This window comes from Mastomys coucha, unplaced genomic scaffold, assembly GCF_008632895.1.
Source record: "Mastomys coucha isolate ucsf_1 unplaced genomic scaffold, UCSF_Mcou_1 pScaffold6, whole genome shotgun sequence".
In the NCBI taxonomy this organism is placed as follows: Eukaryota; Metazoa; Chordata; class Mammalia; order Rodentia; family Muridae; genus Mastomys; species Mastomys coucha.
Genome location: NW_022196912.1, coordinates 39,787,219 through 39,808,718, shown reverse-complemented (window position 1 = coordinate 39,808,718; position 21,500 = coordinate 39,787,219). Strand labels below are relative to the sequence as shown.

Here is a 21,500-nt window from a genome sequence, read left to right as displayed (position 1 = left end):
TACCGTGGACCTGTCTGCATGTGTAACTGAGGATACCGTGGGCCTGTCTGCATGTGTAACTGAGGATGTGCGTGTATCCTAAGAAGGCAGGCATGTGGAGGTCAGAGGACCACCTCAGGTGTCAGTTGTTTTCTTCACCTTGTCTGAGACAGAGTCTCTCGTTTGCCACATGTAACAAGGGGCCACACATCTTGCCACACACTTCCAGGAATTCTCCCTTCTCCACCTCCCATCTCACCCCAAGAACACTGCGATTACAGACATGCATTACTGCACCTGGCTTTTCATCTGGGTTCTAAATCAGGTCTTCACACTTACGTGGTCTTACCCACGGAGTCCTCTCCCCAGCTCCCAAGGTTTGTTTAATAAAACACCAGGAAGACATAGTGTGAAATACTGTTCTCTAACCACCATGACAGCACCGAGCTTTCGAGAAGAAGTCACTGTTTCCGAATGCAGACGACAGATAGAAACACCTGCCATCATGGGCTATGGAAATGCAGCTTTAAGCAAATCCTACCTGGACTAGGCTCACTCAGTAAGTCCCTTTGAGCAACAAAAACCTGATTTAAGACTGAAATCTCCAATTACCTACATATAATTCAAATAAATAAATAAATAAATAAATAATAGAAGCACTCACATTTTAGTTTCATAGTCCTTCCAAGCTTTATCAAAGGGCTTTTTCAGATCCTGTAAACAGAGGGCAGCAAGTAAGTTTAATTAATCATTAACTTCTGTGCAAGACAAACATCCTTACCCCTAGACTAGCTCTGCACAGGACTAGCCTGAAAGAAATCATGCGTGGGATCCCATAACGATAGTAAGAACGAGGTGCCTTTAAGACAGTGTGGGTAGGGTGGCCAGGCAGCCTGCTTTCTCCCTTTAAAATACGTGTTATTGTAAACACACAATATGCACACAAAAGCAGCCCCTACAACGTGCATATCACTCATTTTCACTTCCACCCCTCTCCCACTCTCCCGTTTCCCTGGACTTCCCTTCTGCACTTTTCTGTTTGGAACTGAAGACTCATGATCTTTAATAAGGCTTGGCTATTAAAAAAAAAAAAAATCACTGAGTCTTTCAAGTCTATCAAAAGATTCCCACGCAGGTCTGTTCTCCTCAGTGAGATTCTTTTCTGTGTTTAGCCTTTGCGTCTCCACTGGCCACAGAAGGTTTTTTGTTTTTTTGGTTTTTTTTGTGAAACTGCCCTCCTGCTGCTGCTAGTCTGGTGTGTGGTGTGGACCCATGCTTCCACTATGGGATCTGTCTTTCCTTTTTGGAAGGCAACCTCATACCCCTTGGTTTTTGCTTTTGTTCTTCTCATTTTTGGGTCTCCTCAGAAAAGACAAGTAATGCCCTTTGTGATCCCAATAGCTCCCCTCCTTGCCTGCACTGCAAGGGACACAGCAGGAGGTTCAGGCAGAGGTCCCCAAGATGGGCCAGACAGGCTTCCAGATATACTAAATGAAGACCCAAGAATCACACTCACATACAAAGGCCTAGATCTCTCAAGGACCCAGCCAAACATCCTTCTGGCCCCAAGGACTAAAATGTCCAGCTTTCACTAAGTACAAGGCCTCAGCGGTATAAATGTGTAGGCCTGTGCAAACACCCAGCGTCTTCTGAAGGACAGACACACAGTTAGCTCATGCTTGTGAGACTCTCTGCCCTCACTAGGACCCTTTCCTCGAAGGAGACCAGCAACAATGGCCTCTAGGAAGGCAGATGCCACTGCCTGTCCCTGCTCCGGTCACGCTGAGGGAACCTCAACGAGCTCTTTTCCCTCCTCTTCGTTCTCCCTTTACCAAGCCTGCAGCACCAGCAACAAAACAACCCAATGGCCAAGGGGCAACCGCTGTTCCCGAGGAAGGTGGCATCAAAATGTCACATTAGAGGAAACAAAGCAGATGCCATCCCTGTGGCCTCCTGTGTTGGGTGGGGTGACACCCGACAGCACTGTGATTCCCATGATGTCACCAGGACTCGGCTCCTCCTACCCCTTTAACTCCTTTCAGATCTCCTTTCAGCAAACTGTCCAAAGGGAACGAGATGATGTTGTTCATATTCTGAATCTGAAAAAGGAGAGAAAACAGAAAAGATATTCAACTTCCTTTTCAATCCAAAGCAAAGATAGCAAGGGTGTGGGAAGGGACACTGATAATAATTCACTGTCACGGAAAACCTGGCCAGCATGGCGTGGTGGCCTTACCCACCCACGAACAGCTAACAAAAGGCCCAGATCTGTGTGCTTCCACAATAAGAACCGTTCGTTGAGGCCGGGCAGTGGGCAGTGGTGGTACACGCCTTTAATCCCAGCACATTGGAGGCAGAGGCAGGTGAATTTCTGAGTTTGAGGCCAGCCTGGTCTACAGAGTGAGTTCCAGGACAGCCAGGGCTATACAGAGAAACCCCCGTCTCGGGAAGAAAAAAAAGAACCTTCCATTGTTCAAGTGTGAAAAGTTATTTCAATGAGTAAAACCTAAACCTATCTGAGAACCACTAACCAATAAGAGGATCGGTCAGTCAAAAGCCCAAAACAAAAGAGCAGGACCTACTTCCTACCACCACTGCTGTGGTGTGGGGCAAGTGGAACCGTGTCACCAGACAAAAAACTGGGAAGGGAGACAAACTGAGGAACCCCTGCAAGTTTCATAACTGAGAATGGTAGGCATTTGTATTTGCTCCTGTTCAGGTTTCTGTCCTAGAGCACATGACCAGGACACCCCACATGAGGACCATTGTCACGAAGCATAGAGTTAGTTCTCCATGCTAATGAAGTATATAGATGGGCCTGCCCCTAGAATTCAGCCAATAAGCTTCCCTTCCTGGTCACTCCTTCCTGCAAAAGGTATTTAATCTCTGGTCCACCCAGAGTACGTTGGATGTACCATTTTCATTATGAATAAAGAGTTTGGATAAGCAAGGACTATGTCTCTTATCAAGAACCAGTGAAGGGAAGCCTTCGTTATTGAGCAGGGCTGCCTAAGTCTCCTGAAGAAGGCCCCTCCACCTGACCACTCCCAACCCCTTATTCCACCCCATCCTCATGCGCGCCCTCAGCCATCACTGGCCTAAAGGCCTCCATTTCCAACTCCTTGAGGTTCCCAGCAACATCTGGGTGTCTAGGAATTTGGAAACCTTAGCCTACGTCGTTCCTCACCCAGAGAGACAGGGACTGAGGGTCCCCAACTGAGGCTGTGTTCTGCCTCCCCTGAGTGGCCTATCTGCAGTGAGCGAAGCTGGAATATAGCCTCGTGCCCCTGCGTTTCACCGGCCTGAGTGGCGTTCACACACCCCAGTAGCAAAGGGAAATGCAGAACCGCACTGTAGGCACTCAGGGCTGGCTGGAGAGAGACTGGCAAGCATGCGCCCATCATGGGAATGAGAGGAAGGCAGATCAGAGGCTTCAGTCACTGAAAAAGCCTGAGGGCGACGGGTGAGGAGACTCGTGTGCCAGGGTAGGCAGTAGAGAGCAAAGGAGGGTTGTGTGCCAATGCACAGAGAGAGGGGGGTGCATGTATGAGGGAGTGCATATGGTTATGAGTGTTATACATCTGCAGCTGGAGAAAGGAGAGAGCTGACAAAAGGAAGCTGGGGAGCCAGCCCCTCACGGCAGCAAGAAGCCAGAGATGCTGTCTTGAATCCTTACCATGGAGTGAGTCTCATATAACCAATCCCCACCCACCACACACACACACATTCAGGGTCCGCTACAGGCAAGCAGGGCTGCTTCAATGGCAACTCCAATGAGCTAAGTGGGATAGCAAAGTTCCAGCCTGGAACACAGATGCAAGCCCCAAACCCCCAAATGCCTTCCCCACATGGAAAACCAGGTTGAGACCCACTGCCTCCCACGCTGGCCTCAGCCTACCTCTGCCATCAGCACAACTGCTACCCGACTATAGCAGCAGATCCCAGATCTACATCCCAGGAATGGGCGGGAGACAGAGGGACAAGGATGGTGGCACTTCTCTATATTCATGTTCAGCCTCAGTGAAGGGAACTAATTTTCAGTGTAGTAACCTTGTATGGGGAGATAAAAGATATGTGCCATTTAAAAAGATATAACCGGGCTTGGTAGTACATGCCTTTAATCCCCATACTAGGGAGGCAGAGGCAGGTGAATCTCTGTGAGTTCTAAGACAGCTAGGACTACACAGTGAAGACCCTGCCCCCCATCTCAAAAGCAAAAAATAAATTGAAATGTGGTTGCCAGATAGAAATATCAGCAAATAGGGGCTGGCGAGATGGCTCAGCGGGTAAGAGCACTGAGTGCTATTCCAAAGGTCCTGAGTTCGAATCCCAGCAACCACATGGTGGCTCACAACCACCCGTAATGAGATCTGACGCCCTCTTCTGATGTGTCTGAAGACAGCTACACTATATTACACTGGAGCGAGCGGGGCCATCCTGAGTTCAATTCCCAGCAGCCACATGATGGCTCATGGCCATCTGTACAGCTACAGTGTACTCATACACATAAAAATAAATAAAAAAATCTTTTTTTAAAAAAAAGAAATATCAGCAAATAAAATTTTAATTACCGCATGTATGGGCACATGGGTGCCACAGCAAGTGTGTGAAGTTTAGAGGACAACATATCTCCTTCTACCATGTAGGCCCCGGGATTAATAAAATGAGGTCCTCAGGCGGCTCTATCTGCTGAGCCAACTCCTGCTCCCCCTCAGCACATGAAAATTTTCCAGTGAGATAGGAACTCACTTGAGTAATATGCAAAAGTGTGCAGTGATGCTGGCATCAAAAACCGTACTGCCGAATAAGAGCTTCATTAACGGCTGTCACTTCCAAAACAATTTTTTGGAGAAACCGTTTGTGGAGGTTTGAATAGAGATAGCTCCCACAGAATCTTGTGTCTGAATGCTTGGCCATAGGGAGTGGCACATTAGGAGGTGTGGCCTTGTTGGAGTAGATGAAGCCTTGGTGGAGGAAGTGTGTCACTTGTGGGGCTGGGCTTTGAGATCTCCTATGATCAAGCTACACACAGTGGGGCTCACAGTCTACTTCTGCTGCCGGGAGATCAAGATGTAGAACTGCCAGCTCCTTCTCCAGCACCATGTCTGAATGGCACTATGTTTCCCGCCATGATGATAATAGACTAAATCTCTGCAACTGTAAGCCAGTCCCAATTAAATGTTTTCCTGGATGAAATGTGCTGTGGGCATGGTGTCTCTTCATAGCAATAGAAACCCTAACTGAGACACCATTGCTTTAGCATTAAATAAGTCAACATTTGTCATGGGCCTGGCATCAGCCCAAGGCACACTGTAATCGGCTGTGACTTGTAAGGATTAAGCTTAATAGATCAATTTTTAAGTACTGTAAAGCTCTGTTGGAAGGGAGGTCTGCGGCCGACAGGGACGAACCAGTCTTTGCCTATGAGTAATTCTTGAGAGCAATCACACCTGAGAGCAATCACACCTGAGAGCGAGCAATCACACCTGGGTTCCATTGAGAGCTGATGGGAGGACCCTGTGCAGGAAAACAGGGCTTTGAAGAGGTCCACCACTTTTCCTCCTGCAAGGTCAAGGATCAGGCAGACACCCTGAGGTGTTCTTGGCCGCACAGCCAACCCTGTTCCTGTTACCACGACCCTCTACAATCAGCTGCTTCACCAAGAGGTGGTCTCCAGTGCCTCTCTGCTCTGCACCATACAGCCATGCTAAGCCAACAGTCTTTGCCTGCCAGGCACTTCCACAACCCCACCATGTCCTGACCACCTTCGATGCCCCTTCTCCTTAAAGATGCACTGTCTCTCCTGTTCTCTGCCACAGGCTTCTAGGCCCTGCCTGTCCCAAGCTCTCCTTCACAGTCCTCCAGATCTACCTGGGACCATGTTGGTAAGAGAGAGATAACGGAATGCTGACCTGTGCATGAGGCAACTGACCTCCCCTCAATACATCTCACCAGCTGCTTCCATCCCCACTTGGCCTCCTGAACTGTTTCTCTGAATCAGTGGCTGTCCTCAATCTGTCCCCTGACTGCGATGCCCTCTCTTGTCCTCACTGTCTCTACTGGCTGGTTTTGTGTGTCAACTTGACACAAGCTGGAGTTATCACAAAGAAAAGAGCTTCGGTTGGGGGAAGTGCCTCCATGAGATCCAGCTGTGGGGCATTTTCTCCGTTGGTGATCAAAGGGAGAGGGCCCATTGTGGGTGGTGCCATCCCTGGGCTGGTAGTCTTGGGTTCAATAAGAGAGCAAACTGAGCAAGCCAGGGGAAGCAAGCCAGTAAGGAACATCTCTCCATGGCCTCTGCATCAGCTCCTGCTTCCTGACCTGCTTGAGTTCCTGACTTCATTTAGTGATGAACAGCAATGTGTTTATTCAGTAAGCTGAATAAACCCTTTCCTTCCTAACTTGCTTCCTGGATGTTTTGTGCAGGAATAGAAGCCCTGACTAAGACATTGTCCAAAGCTATCTTCCCTCCCGGCAGAACTCAAATGCTACCTTTCCCAACACTCCTGAGGCTTTCTTTCCCTGTTAGGAATTTCTTCTGGCACTTGGCAGACCCTACCTGCATCTTGTATGTTCTAGAAAATATCCATACTACCTCTCATGTGTGCACTGCACACCCCCCTCAGTGGGGCAGTGTGGGATGGAGGACCCAAGGGGGGAGGGAAGGGGGAGCAGGCCTGGAGCAAGAGTAGGGTGGAGGCATGGCCAAACCCTGGAAATCTCGTTCTGAGGTCAGCAGGAGTAGGACCTCTTTGTTCCATCACCAGGAGGTCAAGTAGACAGGTTAAGTTTCCTCTCCCCTGTACAAGGTCAAGACCACCAGCACCTTAAATCCCTTCTTATGCAAATGGGGCATTTCAAGCACCCTGGCCTCGGCCAATGATGTACATTCCCAATACCCCCTACCCAAACCCTTAATGGTTTAAATAACTGTTGCCCACCCCATTAAAATGAGCTATCTCAATGAAGCTCCTGAGAGTCTGTTCTTACCTTAGCGCGCACACACACACACACACACACACACACACACACACTAACGCCCCACAGGATCCATGTGTAGTGAATGGCAGGGCAGTCAGTACTGGTGGGACACATCAGAGAGGGAAACGAGGCTTCAGTTACAGAGTGAATTACACTGCTACTTTTAAATCAAATGTAGGTGTAGTGCATATGCCTGTAACCCCAGCACGCTAGAGGCTGAGATAGAAGGATCCCAAGGTCAAAGCCAGTCTGTGCTAGTTAGAAATATCCCGCCTTAAAATAACACAACAACAAAAAATTAGCCAATGTGTGTAAACTCATCAATCCATCCATCAATTTTTTTTTTGAGTCTTCTCTGCAAACAATTGACTAAGGGAATAAAAATATAGACGCGAAGAGATTATCATGAACTTTAGGGCTGGGGGTGTAGCTCCTATTTTGTTTTAGTAGAATGCTTGCCTAAGTGTGTACAAAGCCCTGGATTCAATTCTCAGGATTGCATAAACCAGGCATAATTACACACACTTGTAATTCTAGCACTCAGGAGGGAGAGGCAGGAGGATCAAGAGTTCAAGGTCAAACTGAGTATATAGCAAGTTCAACACCTCCCCCCCCCCAAGGACAACAACCACCAAACCAAACAAACAAAACAAAATAGGAAGGAAGGAAGACTGATGCTGACAGATTTATCAAGGTAAAAATAGGAATAGGTAGGCAAAGTCTCTTGGATATAGAGAAGTGTGGACAACCGCAGCTATCCACACACACTCTACCGGTGTGCTTTTATCTTCATTTAGTTAAGAATGTCTTAGCTGCCTAAACCTAGGCCCCTTACACATTTGGAACAGATATGCAGCTTGGTCTTCATGTGAGTCCCCTGACAACTGAAGTGTGTGTGTGTGTGTGTGTGTGTGTGTGTGTGTGTGTGTGTGTGTGTGTGTGTGTGTGTGTGTGTGTGTGTGTGTGTGTGTAGGGGCTGTCTCTGACTCTGTTGCCTGCTGTTGGATCCCCTTCTCCTGGACTGATTAGTCGGGCTTCAGTGGGGAGAGAAGATGCTTAGTCCTGCTTAGATTTGATGTCCCAGGGTAGAGTGGTACCCAAGGGGGACTTCCCCTTCTCTGAGGAGAAGGGAGGGGGCAATGGGCAGGGACTTGTGAGGGTGGGACTTGGAGGAGAGGGAAGGATCAGGACGTAAAGTGAATGGATAAATAAATTAATTAATGAAAAAAGGAATATCTCAGGTTATGGACTGGGGACAGGCACACAGTCCCTGTGAAGAAACATTTAAGAATTAAAACAGTGAAGACCCGTGCCCAGGCGGTGAGGGAAGAAGCCCCAGGGGTTTTCTCAAAGCCACTTTTATCTGGAAACTAGGGAAATTTTTGTTGAGTATGATCTGGGAAACTAAGCTTTAAAACACAGAAAAGAATTCTGTCTTCCTACAGGAGCAGAAAGCAGTGTGCCCGGGTGAATGGAAGGGCACAGAGGGTGGGCTGAGGTGCTGCTGCAATGGGGCCAGCTACAGCAGAGGGGAGCTGCCATGTCAGCTACTGGAGAGTGAAGCACGGGTGCCAGGTCTGCCCAAGGAGTCTCAGCTCTATTCACAAAGTTTTCTTCTTCAGGTTAGTCAAGTTGACTGAAATGACAAACTGTTGTTTTTCTAATCAAAACAGAGTTATAATAATAGAGGGGGAAAACAGGTAAGTGTTGATTGGAGCTGGGGAGATGAGGTTAACTATGAGAGCAAAAGTGGGGGTGGGGATCCTTAAAACTGGGCCATGGCAAGAGGCTCAGCTTTAGGAAGGTTTCAGAAAGCACTAACTCATCTATATAGGCAGTTCTTATGATATGGAAAATATACCTTAAATAGGCTGTTCATGTTGCCTGCTGGAAGAAGGAACTGGGCTAGACAGAGAGTTAGGAACACCACAATCTGCTCTTGCAGAGGACCCGATTTCAGTGCCCAGCACCTACAGAAAACAACTCACAGCTACCCGTGTGTATCTCCAGCTCCCTCCTGGGGCACGCAAACACACACACATGTGCACACGCATGTACACGCACACACGGGACTAAAATAAACCTTAAAAATTAAAATTAAGAACAGAAGTGTTGAACTGTAACAGTGCCTCCATTGGGCACTGGGGAGTCATCATGCTCTGCCTGGTCCTCCGTGGGTACCGGCAGGAGGGCAACAAGTCCAAAGGCTCTGCCGCATGTACACAAGCTAATACGCTAGTAACCACCCAAAAAACCTCAGATGAGCTGAGACACTCCTGCACAGGAACGCTAACACAATTATAACATCTTTCTTGAGGATGTTAGAATCCAGGGATCTCCTGATAAGACCAACAGACCCACTTCCTCTGGTACAGGCAGCTTTGAGACTGCAGGGGAATAGATAGATCTACAGATGGAATCTTCCATTCCCAAAGTCTCCTTTTCTATCCTGTAATAACCCCAAGCCCCATGTGCTTCGGCACACCATCTCCACCCCCTTAGGCACACAACCTCTACCCCCAAGAGACCACTGTCCTTTCTCTTTCTCCTTAAAGGACAACCTGCTTTTGTACAGGCTTGTCTCCTCTCTCTGTTATTCTTAAGTTGCCTCAATCAACCCGATCTAACATAGGCAACTGTTAAGCACTCCACTGCCAAGACTTTTCTGGGCAGAGACGAACACCTTGGCCCAAACACTGAGGCAAGGATTAACTTAACCTCAGGCAATGACTGAGAACATTTTTCTCTGCTGTAAACTAGTATTGTAAAATGCCTTTGAAACAGCAAGCACTCGTGGATACAATGGCCACTTAATCAAGGCTATAACTATTGTGAGCTAATATACAATCTTCTAAAATAACAGCCCTCCCCTTTTCCTCCCCTCTTCCAGTCTTCCCTGAGTTCATTTGGACAAGATGAGTCAACTGGAGGCAAAGGTCTATAATCTATCTCATACGTACAAATAAAGTAGCTGGCCCAGCGAGGCAGGGGCACACAGTGGGGAGAGGTCAAGAGCATCCATACGGTAACACCAGATAATAACTAGAAGAGTGTGGCACTGCATCTGCCTACACCACCTTTACAAGCTGCCCGATGTGGTGGTTTGAAGATGCTTGGCCCAGGGAATGGCACTATTAGAAGGTAGCCTTGTTGGAGTAGGTGTGGCCTTGTTGGAGGAAGTGTGTCACTGTGGATGTGGACTTTAAGATCCTCCTCCTAGCTGCCTGGAAGTCAGTCTTCTCCTGGCTGCCTTTGGATCAAGATGTAGAACTCTCAGCTCCTCCAGAGCCATGACTGACTAGATGCTGCCATGCTTCCTGCCATGAAGATAATGGACTGAACCTCAGAACCAGTAAACCAGCCCCAATTAAATATTGTCCTTTATAAAAGTTGCCTTAGTCATGGTGTCTCTTCACAGCAATAAAACCCAAGCACCCATCCTAACTATTCTTACTTTTTGACCTTAAAACTTCTTAACTCTAGCTCTGCCCACCTCATACCTTGGTCCACACACCAGTCTCTCCCCTGCCCCATGCCACACCACCTATGTCTCTGAGCCCAGGATCTAGAATGCATGTGTGATGAGGCTCTAGGGGATGGCATGATGCACTGCCCTTACCAAATGGATGACAACTGGCTGTGCCTCTCCACATTGACACAACTGAGCCTTAGGTCGGGATTAAGTTCTTCCCGTGGCTCGTGGCCTAGCCATCTCCCTCAGTGCAGAAGCTCTTCCCGATGCCAATGCTTTCAGCAATAATAATAAAATTTATTATCCAGGCCTACTGAGGTGTAACTCATACCACAAACCACACACATTTAAAAATGTGTTAGGAAATGAAGTGAAGGTTATAACATCCATGAAACCGTGCCAATAGCTGATGCACAAGACCCATCATCTCCCAAAGCTGCCAAGTGTTCACTCCTGGTCTCCAGGCAACTCTTCCCCTGCCCCTGACACCAAAGGAAAGCTTCCATCTTCCAGCATTTCTTAGTATGCACTCCTGTCATCTGGCTCCTTGAGCATTGTTTCCTTGGGATTCATTCACACTGATCTATCTGCCTATGGTCCCCTCCTCCTTATTGCTAAGGTCTACTCCGGGTACAGACACACCACAATTCATCCTGCTGTTGTCAGACGGTCAAGCTGCTTCTAATACAGGTGTGACTGTCAATATCATAAGTGATGATGTGTGACTATCAGTTCAACACACAGTGATGCTGTGACCGTGTTTGGGGCAGGGACTCTTTCAGGATGCCTTTCTTACAAGGTGATATTTAGCAGAGTTTGAAGAACACAAGGCGAAGAACCATGAGAGTCTGGTAGAAGAACGCTCTTGGCAGAGGGAATGGCTAACACAAAGGCCCTGGGCAGAAGTGTGCCCCCACCCCCACCCCGGGCTCAAAGGATAGTTCTCTGTGTTCCTTCTCGAAGTCTGAAAGAATGGGCATCCAAGCAGAAAATTTTTGGAGAAGAAATGGCTGGAACATACCACCAAACGGCACAGGGCATTTCACCTCACATAACCATCACCACCATCTTGAGAGGTACGCCTTACTCTCTCCATTGACAAGGTATGGAAATAGAGGGTTAGGGCATTCACCTGGTCCCCTAGATCACACAATAGGAGTGGGCAGAGCCAGGCCAAGAACTGTGATGCCAGAGGGTTTGTTTGTTTGTTTTTGTTTTAATGGGTTCATGATGAGAACAGTTCAAAGCATCCCTGCCCTTCCTACTATGTAAGAGGACTCCCATCTGACATGGAAGGAGCCAGGCTGGACTGGTGCTGGACTGGTCTTTCTAACATACACACACACACACACACACACACACACACACACACACACACACATACACACACACACACAAAGGGTTGGGGTGCTCCAGGGGAGCCGATAGGGCAGGTGCCCTTTATCCTGTCTCTTTGGCACAAGAGTCATCTTGATAAATGTATTTAATTAAAAAGAAGAGAGGAAGCCCATGCTGATCCTGAGTATTTAACACAAACTAAAAGACCAAAGCGAAGCCAGCTACCAAAAATGTGCAGACAACTTTCACACCAGAGTAAGACAGGGACAGCTTGCGAGGCTGCTAGGACTCTGGGAACTGCTAGCGGGCTGCAAAGCACACAGTAGGTGCCGATAAAGGACAGGCACCATGGAGCCCAGCGGCTCATACAGCACCAGCTTGTGCACACCAAGTGCCCAGCCTGCTCCTGGGATTTGTCTATGCTCTCCTCTCTTTGCCAGGGGGTCCATGTAGCCTACCCCTCCTACAAGTGGCTCCCATCTTCTCAGACTTAGCCATGGTGGTGCACACCTTGAATCCTGGTATTTATGAGGCAAAGGTAGGTACTGTGGGATGCCTTTGTGCGAGGGAGCCTCTCTTCTAGGTGAGGTAGAGAGGCGGCGGCCAACTTGCTGCTCATCCAAGCAGAGCCTGTTAGTAAGCCTTAATGGAAGCCATCCTGTCTTTAACTCTAGGCAGCTGCTTAGAGCAGTGGTGATAAAGGGAGGAGATGTTTGGTGGGGCTCCCTGTTCCCCTTCTGGTACGCCTCAGCTCCGGCCCACAGTGGTTCTCACACTGTAACTCCGCCCTCAGCCCCGCCTCCCTGGCTCCTGTTCTGCTGGACTCTGGTCTTCACTTGAGCAGGTTCTGTGACTAGCAAGGCTTGTCTACTTCCAACTCTCCGAAGTCAGAGACAAGAACATTTATCTGCAGCTGACCTTGCAGAATCAGTCGGGGTTTGAAGCGTGTCATTTAAAAGTCCCTTCTCGTCACAGAAGTGGTCTTCGGAGAAAAATCCCCCCAGGATGAGTCTAAGAACCCAGGCTGTCTTTATGACCCCTTTAATGTCACGGTGTTAGATTTCTGAAGCTGCCTGGTTTCTCTCTTTATTCGGCTACTCAGGCTTTTTAAGGGTGAGAGTCTCAGCCATTCGGAAGAAAATCTCATTTCATACTAAGTCAGTCTTCCCTGGAGCTGTTCCAACTGCTTCAGAAACATCCTTCCAGGCCTCTCAACAGGCAGGTGGTAATTATTCCTCTTTCTGGAAAGAGGCGGAGCTGAGAATCTCACCTATACTGAACTGCTTCTTAAATGTCTGTGGGAGATCAAAGACGAGACCCTGAAAACATGAGATGGGACAGGTGTGGTCAAAAAAACCAGACTCTAAAAATAAAGCCCCCTCAAAAGGTGAGCTCTCCCAGCCAAGCTCATAGGTTGCGTGGCACAGCGTCCCCATGGTTGACAGCATCTACACCATGCTTGCTGAGTGCTGATTTAGGCTCAAAGAAGATTTCTCTGTCTTTATCTTTGCTGGAAAGAAAAACTAACAATCCCCATTCCACGAAGTGAAAGCTTCAAAACATAAAGCAAGGCTTTAAAAGTCTTCAAAGCTACCAGGGCCGCGCTGCATACTTCACAGGTCCTAACACCTCCCACAGACCACCTACGTGCTGGGCAGCCCTTTGCAAGCCCTCCCATGTGTTCAATTCACCTCCCACACCTGAGGCAGGCTGTTGTCCCAGCAGGGAAGCCAGCCCTCACTGTCTCTGACCACTTTACCCTGCATTACTTTCTCTCAGGTTCTGTCCTTCTGTCCCTCCAAATGCCAGCCACCAAGCAGCCTCTTTGGGGGTCAACAGTAGAAAGCACCATGAGTTTGGATTGTAAGGCCTCATTCTCAATTCCCAACTCAGTCCCTCAAAAGCTAAGGCCCCAGAAATCACTTAGCTTATGCACCGCATGTTCAGCAGTCGGTAGGACACTCTCCTGCACTGCAGCCGCCAGAAGCAAAGGAGGCAGAGGACCTTTCTTGCCCAGCTTGCCACACTATGGATGCTTACCGTGTCCCGCCCTCTGAGAGTTTCACTCTGCACACAGTATGACAGCAACTGGACTCAGTGATTTTTATTTTATTTCTTTTCGAGTACTGCAAATGGCAAAGCCACAGTACGGTGAGCAACATTCCAGACACGGCATACAGGTCCTGCCCTGCTCTGGTCCCCTCCCTGCTTTTACAGAAAACAGAAGATGAGAAGAGCTGCTCCAAGTTGGCTGTGCAACTGCTCGCATGAGGAACTGCAGACCCTGACGTGTGCACATTGCTCCAGAGTGGCCGAGCTCTGACCCTCCACAGAGAGATTTCAGTTCTGTACACTATCAGGGCCTGCGTTATCTGATCTAGACATCCGGTGTGCACCTGACTCAACTCACAGGGTTGGTATAAGGATTAGATGAGCTAAGGCAGCATATGGATGGTTTTAGTCTAGCTGAGAAAGTCCAGAGAGATTCAGAAAGAGTGCAAGTGCCTCCTCATCTGCCTCCAACATCCCCCACCTGAGCCTAGCAGGCTGCTCTCGTCCTTCGTTGCCTTCACTGCCCACCTTCCCACCCTAACTCCAAGTCCTCCTTTTCTGCTTCCCTCTTAGTTTGCTAAGGCACTTCCTACAGGAGTTTGAGAGAAATCATACCTGAAAGCCTGCAAGTGTGAGAGCATCTTTAATTTAACCCCATGCTCAAGGTCTGCGGGCTAGGCCTGAGGCCGGGCAGAGCCATGTTTTCCTCGGTATTTAAAGGTATTGCTACATGTTAAGGTGGTGCTGCTGCATCCAAGGCTTGCTGGGAGATTCATCTTCTGTGTGTTTTCTAATTGACAGCTTTCCTTTATTTAGTTCTTGATCTGTTTTTTGGGAGGGTTTTTTTTTTTCTACCCAATCTTATTAAGGATGTGTGTGTGTGCATGCGTGTGTGCGCATGTGTGTGCATGTGATACATAACGCTCAAGTGAGGACACTCAAGTGCTGACTCAAGTGGTCACTCTGACTCTGGGTCAGAGGACCACTTCTAGCATTGGACTGTAGATAGCTTTTGTCCAAACTGGGGTCTCTTATTGGTCTGGAACTTCACCACAGAGGCCAGACTAGCTGGTTTGCCGGCTTCCAGAGATCCATCTGGCTTTGTGTCCCATCTTGTCATCAATGTAATTATGTGTGCAGCTGATTCATGGATCCTGGGAATCCAAACTCACATCCTCCTGCAAAAGTTCTACCAACTAAGCCATCTCCTCAGCCCCAAGAATTTTATGTTTTGTTTTGGTTTTGTTTCCTTGAGACAGAATTTCTCTGTGAAGCCCTGGCTGTCCTAAAACTCAAAGAGATCCACCTGCTCTGGCTTCTGAGGACTGGGATTAAAGGCATGCACTACCACCGACCGGCTGCCCCCAGATTTTTAATTTTATGCTTTCATACACTAATGGTCTCCCACACCCCTGACTCCTCCGATAACTAGCAACACCCACCTTCCCTGTACACACGCAGGTCTCCTCAGGTTTCTCTGGTGTTACAGTAAACACACAGCCACTGCTCCGCTCTCCTCTGGCCTCTGGATCACTCTCTCTGTCCCTGCTCTTTTCCAGTCTACTTTGGTCTCTCATTCGAGGACGTTTAATGGTACTTCCAAGTGAAGCACTGAGAAGCTGACTGAGCACTGCACTGAGGGGCTGAGTTCAGGAGCACAGTGCTTTCCCCTAGGGAACCCCACCATGTCAACATCTAGAGAGCTTTACCCTGGATCATGCTAAGACCCTTTCCCTTCTTTTTGAACCATCCACTGTGCATGAATGGCTGCCACAATCCTGGAAGAAGTAGACTCCAAGAAGCAGCATGCAGCCCGCCACTGTTTGGGACAGGGACAGAGAATAACCAGAATGCCAAGGGGTTTCAAACTGATTCAAGTTAAAACAAACCAGCAAACAACCAAAGAAACAAAAACTAAGGGTAATGACAGCGTTTTGTTTGTAAGGAAGTATTTCCAAGTGAAGATGGGGACAGAGAGGAATAGCCTTAAGCGACCCTGCTCTCTGCCCTTCCCGTAATAAACTAGTATGCGACATTCCCTGCTCTCCGCCCACTAACACAGCCCCACAGACCAACCACCACCTCCGAGATGAGCAGTTTCTTCACTTGTCATGAGCTAAGAGGAGAAATGAAAACACTTTGCTGCCTGTGACCTCCACAGAGAGCATGACTGAGTCCTGACCTGGCCTTCCGCAGCCTTTAGGAGAAACTAGGGGAGAAAAACAGGAAGGAAATGCTAGGGAGATCTCCAGGGCCTATTCCACTTGGGGAAAACAACCACCCTCCAGGGCAGGATCACAAACAGCCCTCTCGGCCTGCTTCTTCAGAATACTGTTCTCACAGCAGGGAAAGGCATGGAACTGCCCAGCACAAAAAAATGTCTGATACACAAACACCCCTGCCCTCCCCTAACCCCACCCCCCGTGCTACCAAGCATCCCACTCCCCTCGATTTCTACCAGCTCACAAAGCTTTTCAGTCCTAAAGACCTTTAAACATCCATGGTGACATCTATGTATAGGTTAACTTGCTTCATAAGTCTGAATTATATTCATTAGATACTATCAATCTGGATGCCTACTATCATGTAATGGTTTGAGTGAGAATGGCCCCCAGAGACTCATATTTGAATGCTTGGTCCCAGGTAATGTGTCACTGGGAGTGGGCTTTCAAGTTTCAAAACCATATACCATTCCTAACTAACGCTCGCTCTCTCTCTGTCTCTCCCTGTGTTTCTGTCTTTGTGTGTGTCTCTGTCTCTCTGTCTGTCTCATCTCTGTCTCTCTCTGTCTTTCTCTGCTTCTCTCTCTCTCTCCTACTGCTCCAGCACCATGTCTGCCTGCCTGCCTGTTCTCCCGCTTCTCTGTCTCTCTCTGTTTCTCTGTCTCTCTCTCTGTTTCTGTCTCTCTCTGTTTCTCTCTCTCTCTGTTTCTTTCTCTGTTTCTCTCTCTCTCTGTTTCTCTGTCTCTCTCTCTGTTTCTCTGTCTCTCTGTTTCTCTGTCTCTCTCTCTCTCTCTCTCTCTCTCTGTCTCTCTCCTACTGCTCCAGCACCATGTCTGCCTGCCTGCCTGTTCTCCTGCTTCTCTGTCTCTCTCTGTTTCTCTCTCTCTATCTCTCTTTCTTTCTCTCTCTCTGTCTCTCTCCTACTGCTCCAGCACCATGTCTGCCTGCCTGCCTGTTCTCCTGCTTCTCTGTCTCTCTGTTTCTCTCTCTCTATCTCTCTTTCTTTCTCTCTTTCTGTCTCTCTCCTACTGCTCCAGCACCATGTCTGCCTGCCTGCCTGTTCTCCTGCTCCTCACTATGATGGTCATGAACTCTAACCCTCTGCAACTGTAAGCCAGCCCACAATGAACTCTTTCTTCTATGAGTTGCTTTGATCATGGAGTCTCTTCACAGCAACAGAAAAGTGTTAGACATCACCACAACACACTAGTCTACAGTTTTAAAACTACTAGAAACTAAAGTCAGGGGCCCTTAATCCTGCATCCATTCTATCCTGCACCTGACAGTTTAAAATGCCAAGTTAAATTTAAGTCATATTAAGAGGAAAAAATTAAAACTGCAAACATTGTTCCAAATTTACCCAATGTGAAATATACATACATATATATGTATATTGTGTATACATACATACATATATATATATATAATATATATATACACACACATACATATAAAGTGTAATTATTTTAGGTTCCACAGGAGCCAGAGAACCATCCTGACCAGCTGATGGGCTGTCTTCCCAGCAGTGGCATGGCGGGTATTGCACACAGTGTAGCTGCACACACAGTGGGCACTAACCAGGTTTTTGAAGAGTGCCGTCAACTCCTTCGTGAACACAGAGAACTTCAGAAATGCGCTTCCTAAGTCTGGGTCATCTCTGCATACACAGTTGCCACCGAACTTCTCCAGAGCCTGGGTGTACTGTTCCTCGTTCTCCACGTGTGCTGCAAGAGCAAGCGGAGGGACTGTTAATATATCTACCAAGCAGTTGAGTCCTGGACCACTAGGTTCTTCTCTGTCTCAAATAAGACTAAACACATTGCCCAAAATTAAACATGGAGAACATCCTCAGAATAAACACTGAGGAACAACAGTCAGGTTCTAGGAGCAGAAGTACAATTACTATTCCAAAATGAAACCATGGTGCCCAAAGCAGCAGCTAGTGACGTGAAAATGTCCTATCAGGTTCCCTGCAGGACAACAGAAATTCTCAGGGATATCCCATTATCCTAGGGTTTCCCAGACTCCTCCCCAGCCCCACCACCACACTATCTAAGTTCGGGTCCCAGCTCCCTCTTAGAAATGTAGCAGAAGATACCAACTCTTCTCCCACTGAAGTGCAGGACATCCAGTTAGAGATCCACACCACTGTCACCTCCTTACACAGGGACTAAGGTGCTCTCTGAAGCCTTGGCTGGGCAACAAGAGTCAGCTTGGTCCTTGTCACCTCTGCTCTGGATCTCTTCTGCCCAGACCCTCCCACCCCAGCTCCCATTCACTCAATCCACTTCTCCTTTCTCCCTCACACTCTAAAGACTTGTCCTAATCCCTGGATGACTGGGTTTATATCTCCCTGCTCCTTCCATTGACATGCCACACTGAAATTGTCAAAAAAAAGTCTGTTCTCATCCATTGGAAGTACTTAGGTGAGGAACCAGGCTATCATCATCCACATCATGAACATAAGGCTACAGAAAGAGCGAACTCTGTCATTCATCTTACCATCAGACTCAAGAGAACACACTAAAGAGGAAGAAACCTAGCCTTAGGGTCTCTAAGCTCAGTGGCTCCACGGGTCCAGAACATCAAGATTATACACAAAAGGAAATGTGGCTTGGTTGATGGAGTACTTGCCTAGTATGCTTCAGGTCCTAGGTCAGATCCCCAGCAACACACAAACCAGGCACTATGGCATATGCCCTGTAATCCTATTATTTGGGAGGTATGGGCAGAAGAATCAATTCAAGGTCATCCAAACAAATAAAAAGTATAAATCATGTCAAACAGGTGCTTACCAAATGAAAAAGCCAGAGTTCCCCACTTGGATCTCTGATTCAAAGTGAAGGTAAGAAACATAGTAATTCCAGTTAACATGATGGGATCAAATTCCCTGTCTGCTAGGACAGGCATTTCAAATGAAACCAGCCAGTCTGGAATAGAACTACCAGTTCTATGGGTCTTGCTTCCTAGACTTTTGTCTCAATTAGAAACTAAACACAACCAGTTTCTAGGCAGGGCAGGGCAAACAAATGCACAGCACAATTTGTGTAGACCTTGCCAGGCCGACATGGTCCACACGCTCTGGCTGTCTCATCAAGGAGTGGTCCTGAAGACTCCTCCACTGTCACCTTCCTCAGGAACACAGAACCATTGCTCATTAGCGCCAATGCCTGGTAACAAAGGGACGGAGCCCTTTTAAAGGCAGTCTTAAACCCTGAGCCAATCCTATGGTCTATGAATGGCCTGCTCACCCACTGCCAGGGAGGCGCCATGTCCTTGACCTCAGTTGGCACCTGGTTATTTGTGGGGATGCTAATGTGGATTTAGCAAACACTGAAGAAAATTAAATTTCGATGCCTCAGTCTTTTTATTTTGAGAAGCATTCCAGGGCTGGGATGTCCTCGGTGGCAGTGCTTATTTAGCATGGACAAAGCCCTGAGGATCATTTCTCAGCACCAGGGTGGGGGAGGTTCCAGAAAGAGGCTCAGGAATCCTAGCTGAATACACATGCACTCATACACACATATACACGCATGAATGCGCATGTTGGCATCACGAGAGAAGCCCTCAGAAGATCTGGGCTCCATATCTATGGCTGCCAGGGGGTATTTGTGGACTGGTAGGTAAGGGTGACCCTCACTAAACCTACTCTTTCGGTTTTGTGAACGACAGAGGCTTGTTAGCTTCTGATGTCAGAAATTAATAAGAGTCAATGTAGGGTAAGGACACACCGTACACATAACCAGCACCACAAACAGCAGTAACTATGACACGAAACATCTATATGGAGTCCCAGGCAACAAAGCCACAGAGTGGTACAGCTGGGCTTCAGCCCTGAATGTGCCTGACTCCCCAGCCTGTTCCTCCCCCTCTGACACACTGGCGTTTCATAACTAAAAATAGCTTACCTTGGGCCAGCAAGACAGCTCACTGGGGAAAAGTCCCTTCTATGCAAACCAGACAGACAGAGTTCAATTCCCAGATCCCACGTAAAGGTGGAAAGATAAAACGGATTCCACAAAGCCACCCTCTGATCTATGTATGTATGCTGTGGCGTGCATGTGCTCACATACAATAGTAAAGAACACTTTGAAAATCAAAACTAGTGTACCTTGCTAAAACTCAAATTTTAGATTCTTAAATTCCACATCACAGTTTGTTCAATAATCCCCATTTGAACTATGAAGAGCAAGCCTTCTGCAACAAACACTATTAAAAAACCAAACAAACAAAAAAATTATTTCCAAGTTCAAACATAGGCAAGGCCCAATGAGGTTTTAGCCCAGAGCTGATGACCACAGCGTATAGCTGGTGCTGGCCATGTGCAGTGCGTGTGTGCGTGTGTGTGTGTGTGTGTGTGTGTGTGTGTGTGTGTGTGTAAGGGAACTTCCTTCAAGGTTCAGATGAGTCAAAGCACCTCACTCCAGCCTGTATGTTCTGCATTTTTGTGTCTTCTTAGGATGCCCAAGACAGTGCCCACTGTGAGAACAGCCAACTTGCCTAGAAGCATGGTAACTGATTGCTTCAGGTCATCCCCAAGTTGGAAATTTTCCTACCAAGATCTCAGAGCAATCTGAGAGCCTTTATCCTTCTTTTGCCAAAAAAACAAACCTTAAAATAGGAACCTAAAATAAATAGCCTGGGAATAAAGTTTCTGGAAAGATCCCAAAATGAATCTATCAGCTTTTATTTACAGAACTGAAAGCTGTTTTAAGGGACACTCGCTCTCTCACCTCCCCCTGCTTCAAATACATCTTCTGCTCCAGTTTGTGGGATCCCAAGCCAAGAATATCTCTTCTGGGAGACTTGGGGAGATAGATAGGAACCTGAACTGCAGGATGAGACCCCATTTCTTTGGAGTTTCCTCTGCATATGTTCCTGTCCCCCACACCTCGGGGCACAAAATCCAATCTATTCAAGAGATGAATGAACACGAGCACACTCACTAAGAATCTGCCCTTTTAGCAGTAGCAGACATGAAGGCTAGAGGCAAGGGTTAGGTTTTATCTTGTGCTTTTTGGCTTACCCAATTTTGTCATTTTAAATGTGTATATCAAGGAGGGCACCCAAAGAATGTGATTTAAGAAAAAAAATTATTGGATCTAAAAAGGCAAAAGGTAGCTCCTTGCTCCTCTCTAATGAGACATGTGTGCATAAAGCTGGTGAATCAAGATGGCACAGAACACTAAGGGTGCAAGCCACCAGCACAGAGCAACGAAAGATGGCAGGGGGGCTCGTCATAGCCAGTTAACCTCCAACAGCCAACACAGTCTTAACTATCTCCGTCTCCAATTCAGATTTTCCATTCATTACTTTCAGCTCAGCAGCAGGAGCAAGGCAATGCCTTAGAGTGACACCAAGGACAAGTTCATAGAAGCAGGTATAAATGCCTAGGTAGAGAGACATCAGTGTCCTTGCTGATCACTGCTCCATGCCAGGCACCAAGGAGACATTTG

At 47.6% G+C, this 21,500-nt stretch overlaps 1 protein-coding gene across 5 annotated transcripts in view; it reads right to left on the bottom strand.

The window, feature by feature from the left end:
* The window catches only part of Asap2 (ArfGAP with SH3 domain, ankyrin repeat and PH domain 2), a 171,099-nt gene that overhangs the window by 76,515 nt on the left and 73,084 nt on the right, over positions 1 to 21,500 (bottom strand). For all 5 annotated transcript variants that reach the window (XM_031356927.1, XM_031356930.1, XM_031356928.1 and 2 more), the window contains exons 3-5: positions 17,623 to 17,768; positions 2,004 to 2,078; positions 644 to 693 (exon numbers count right to left, since the gene is read on the bottom strand). In XM_031356927.1, the coding sequence (XP_031212787.1) occupies positions 644 to 693; positions 2,004 to 2,078; positions 17,623 to 17,768 (271 nt within the window). The remainder of the gene's footprint in view (positions 1 to 643; positions 694 to 2,003; positions 2,079 to 17,622; positions 17,769 to 21,500) is intronic.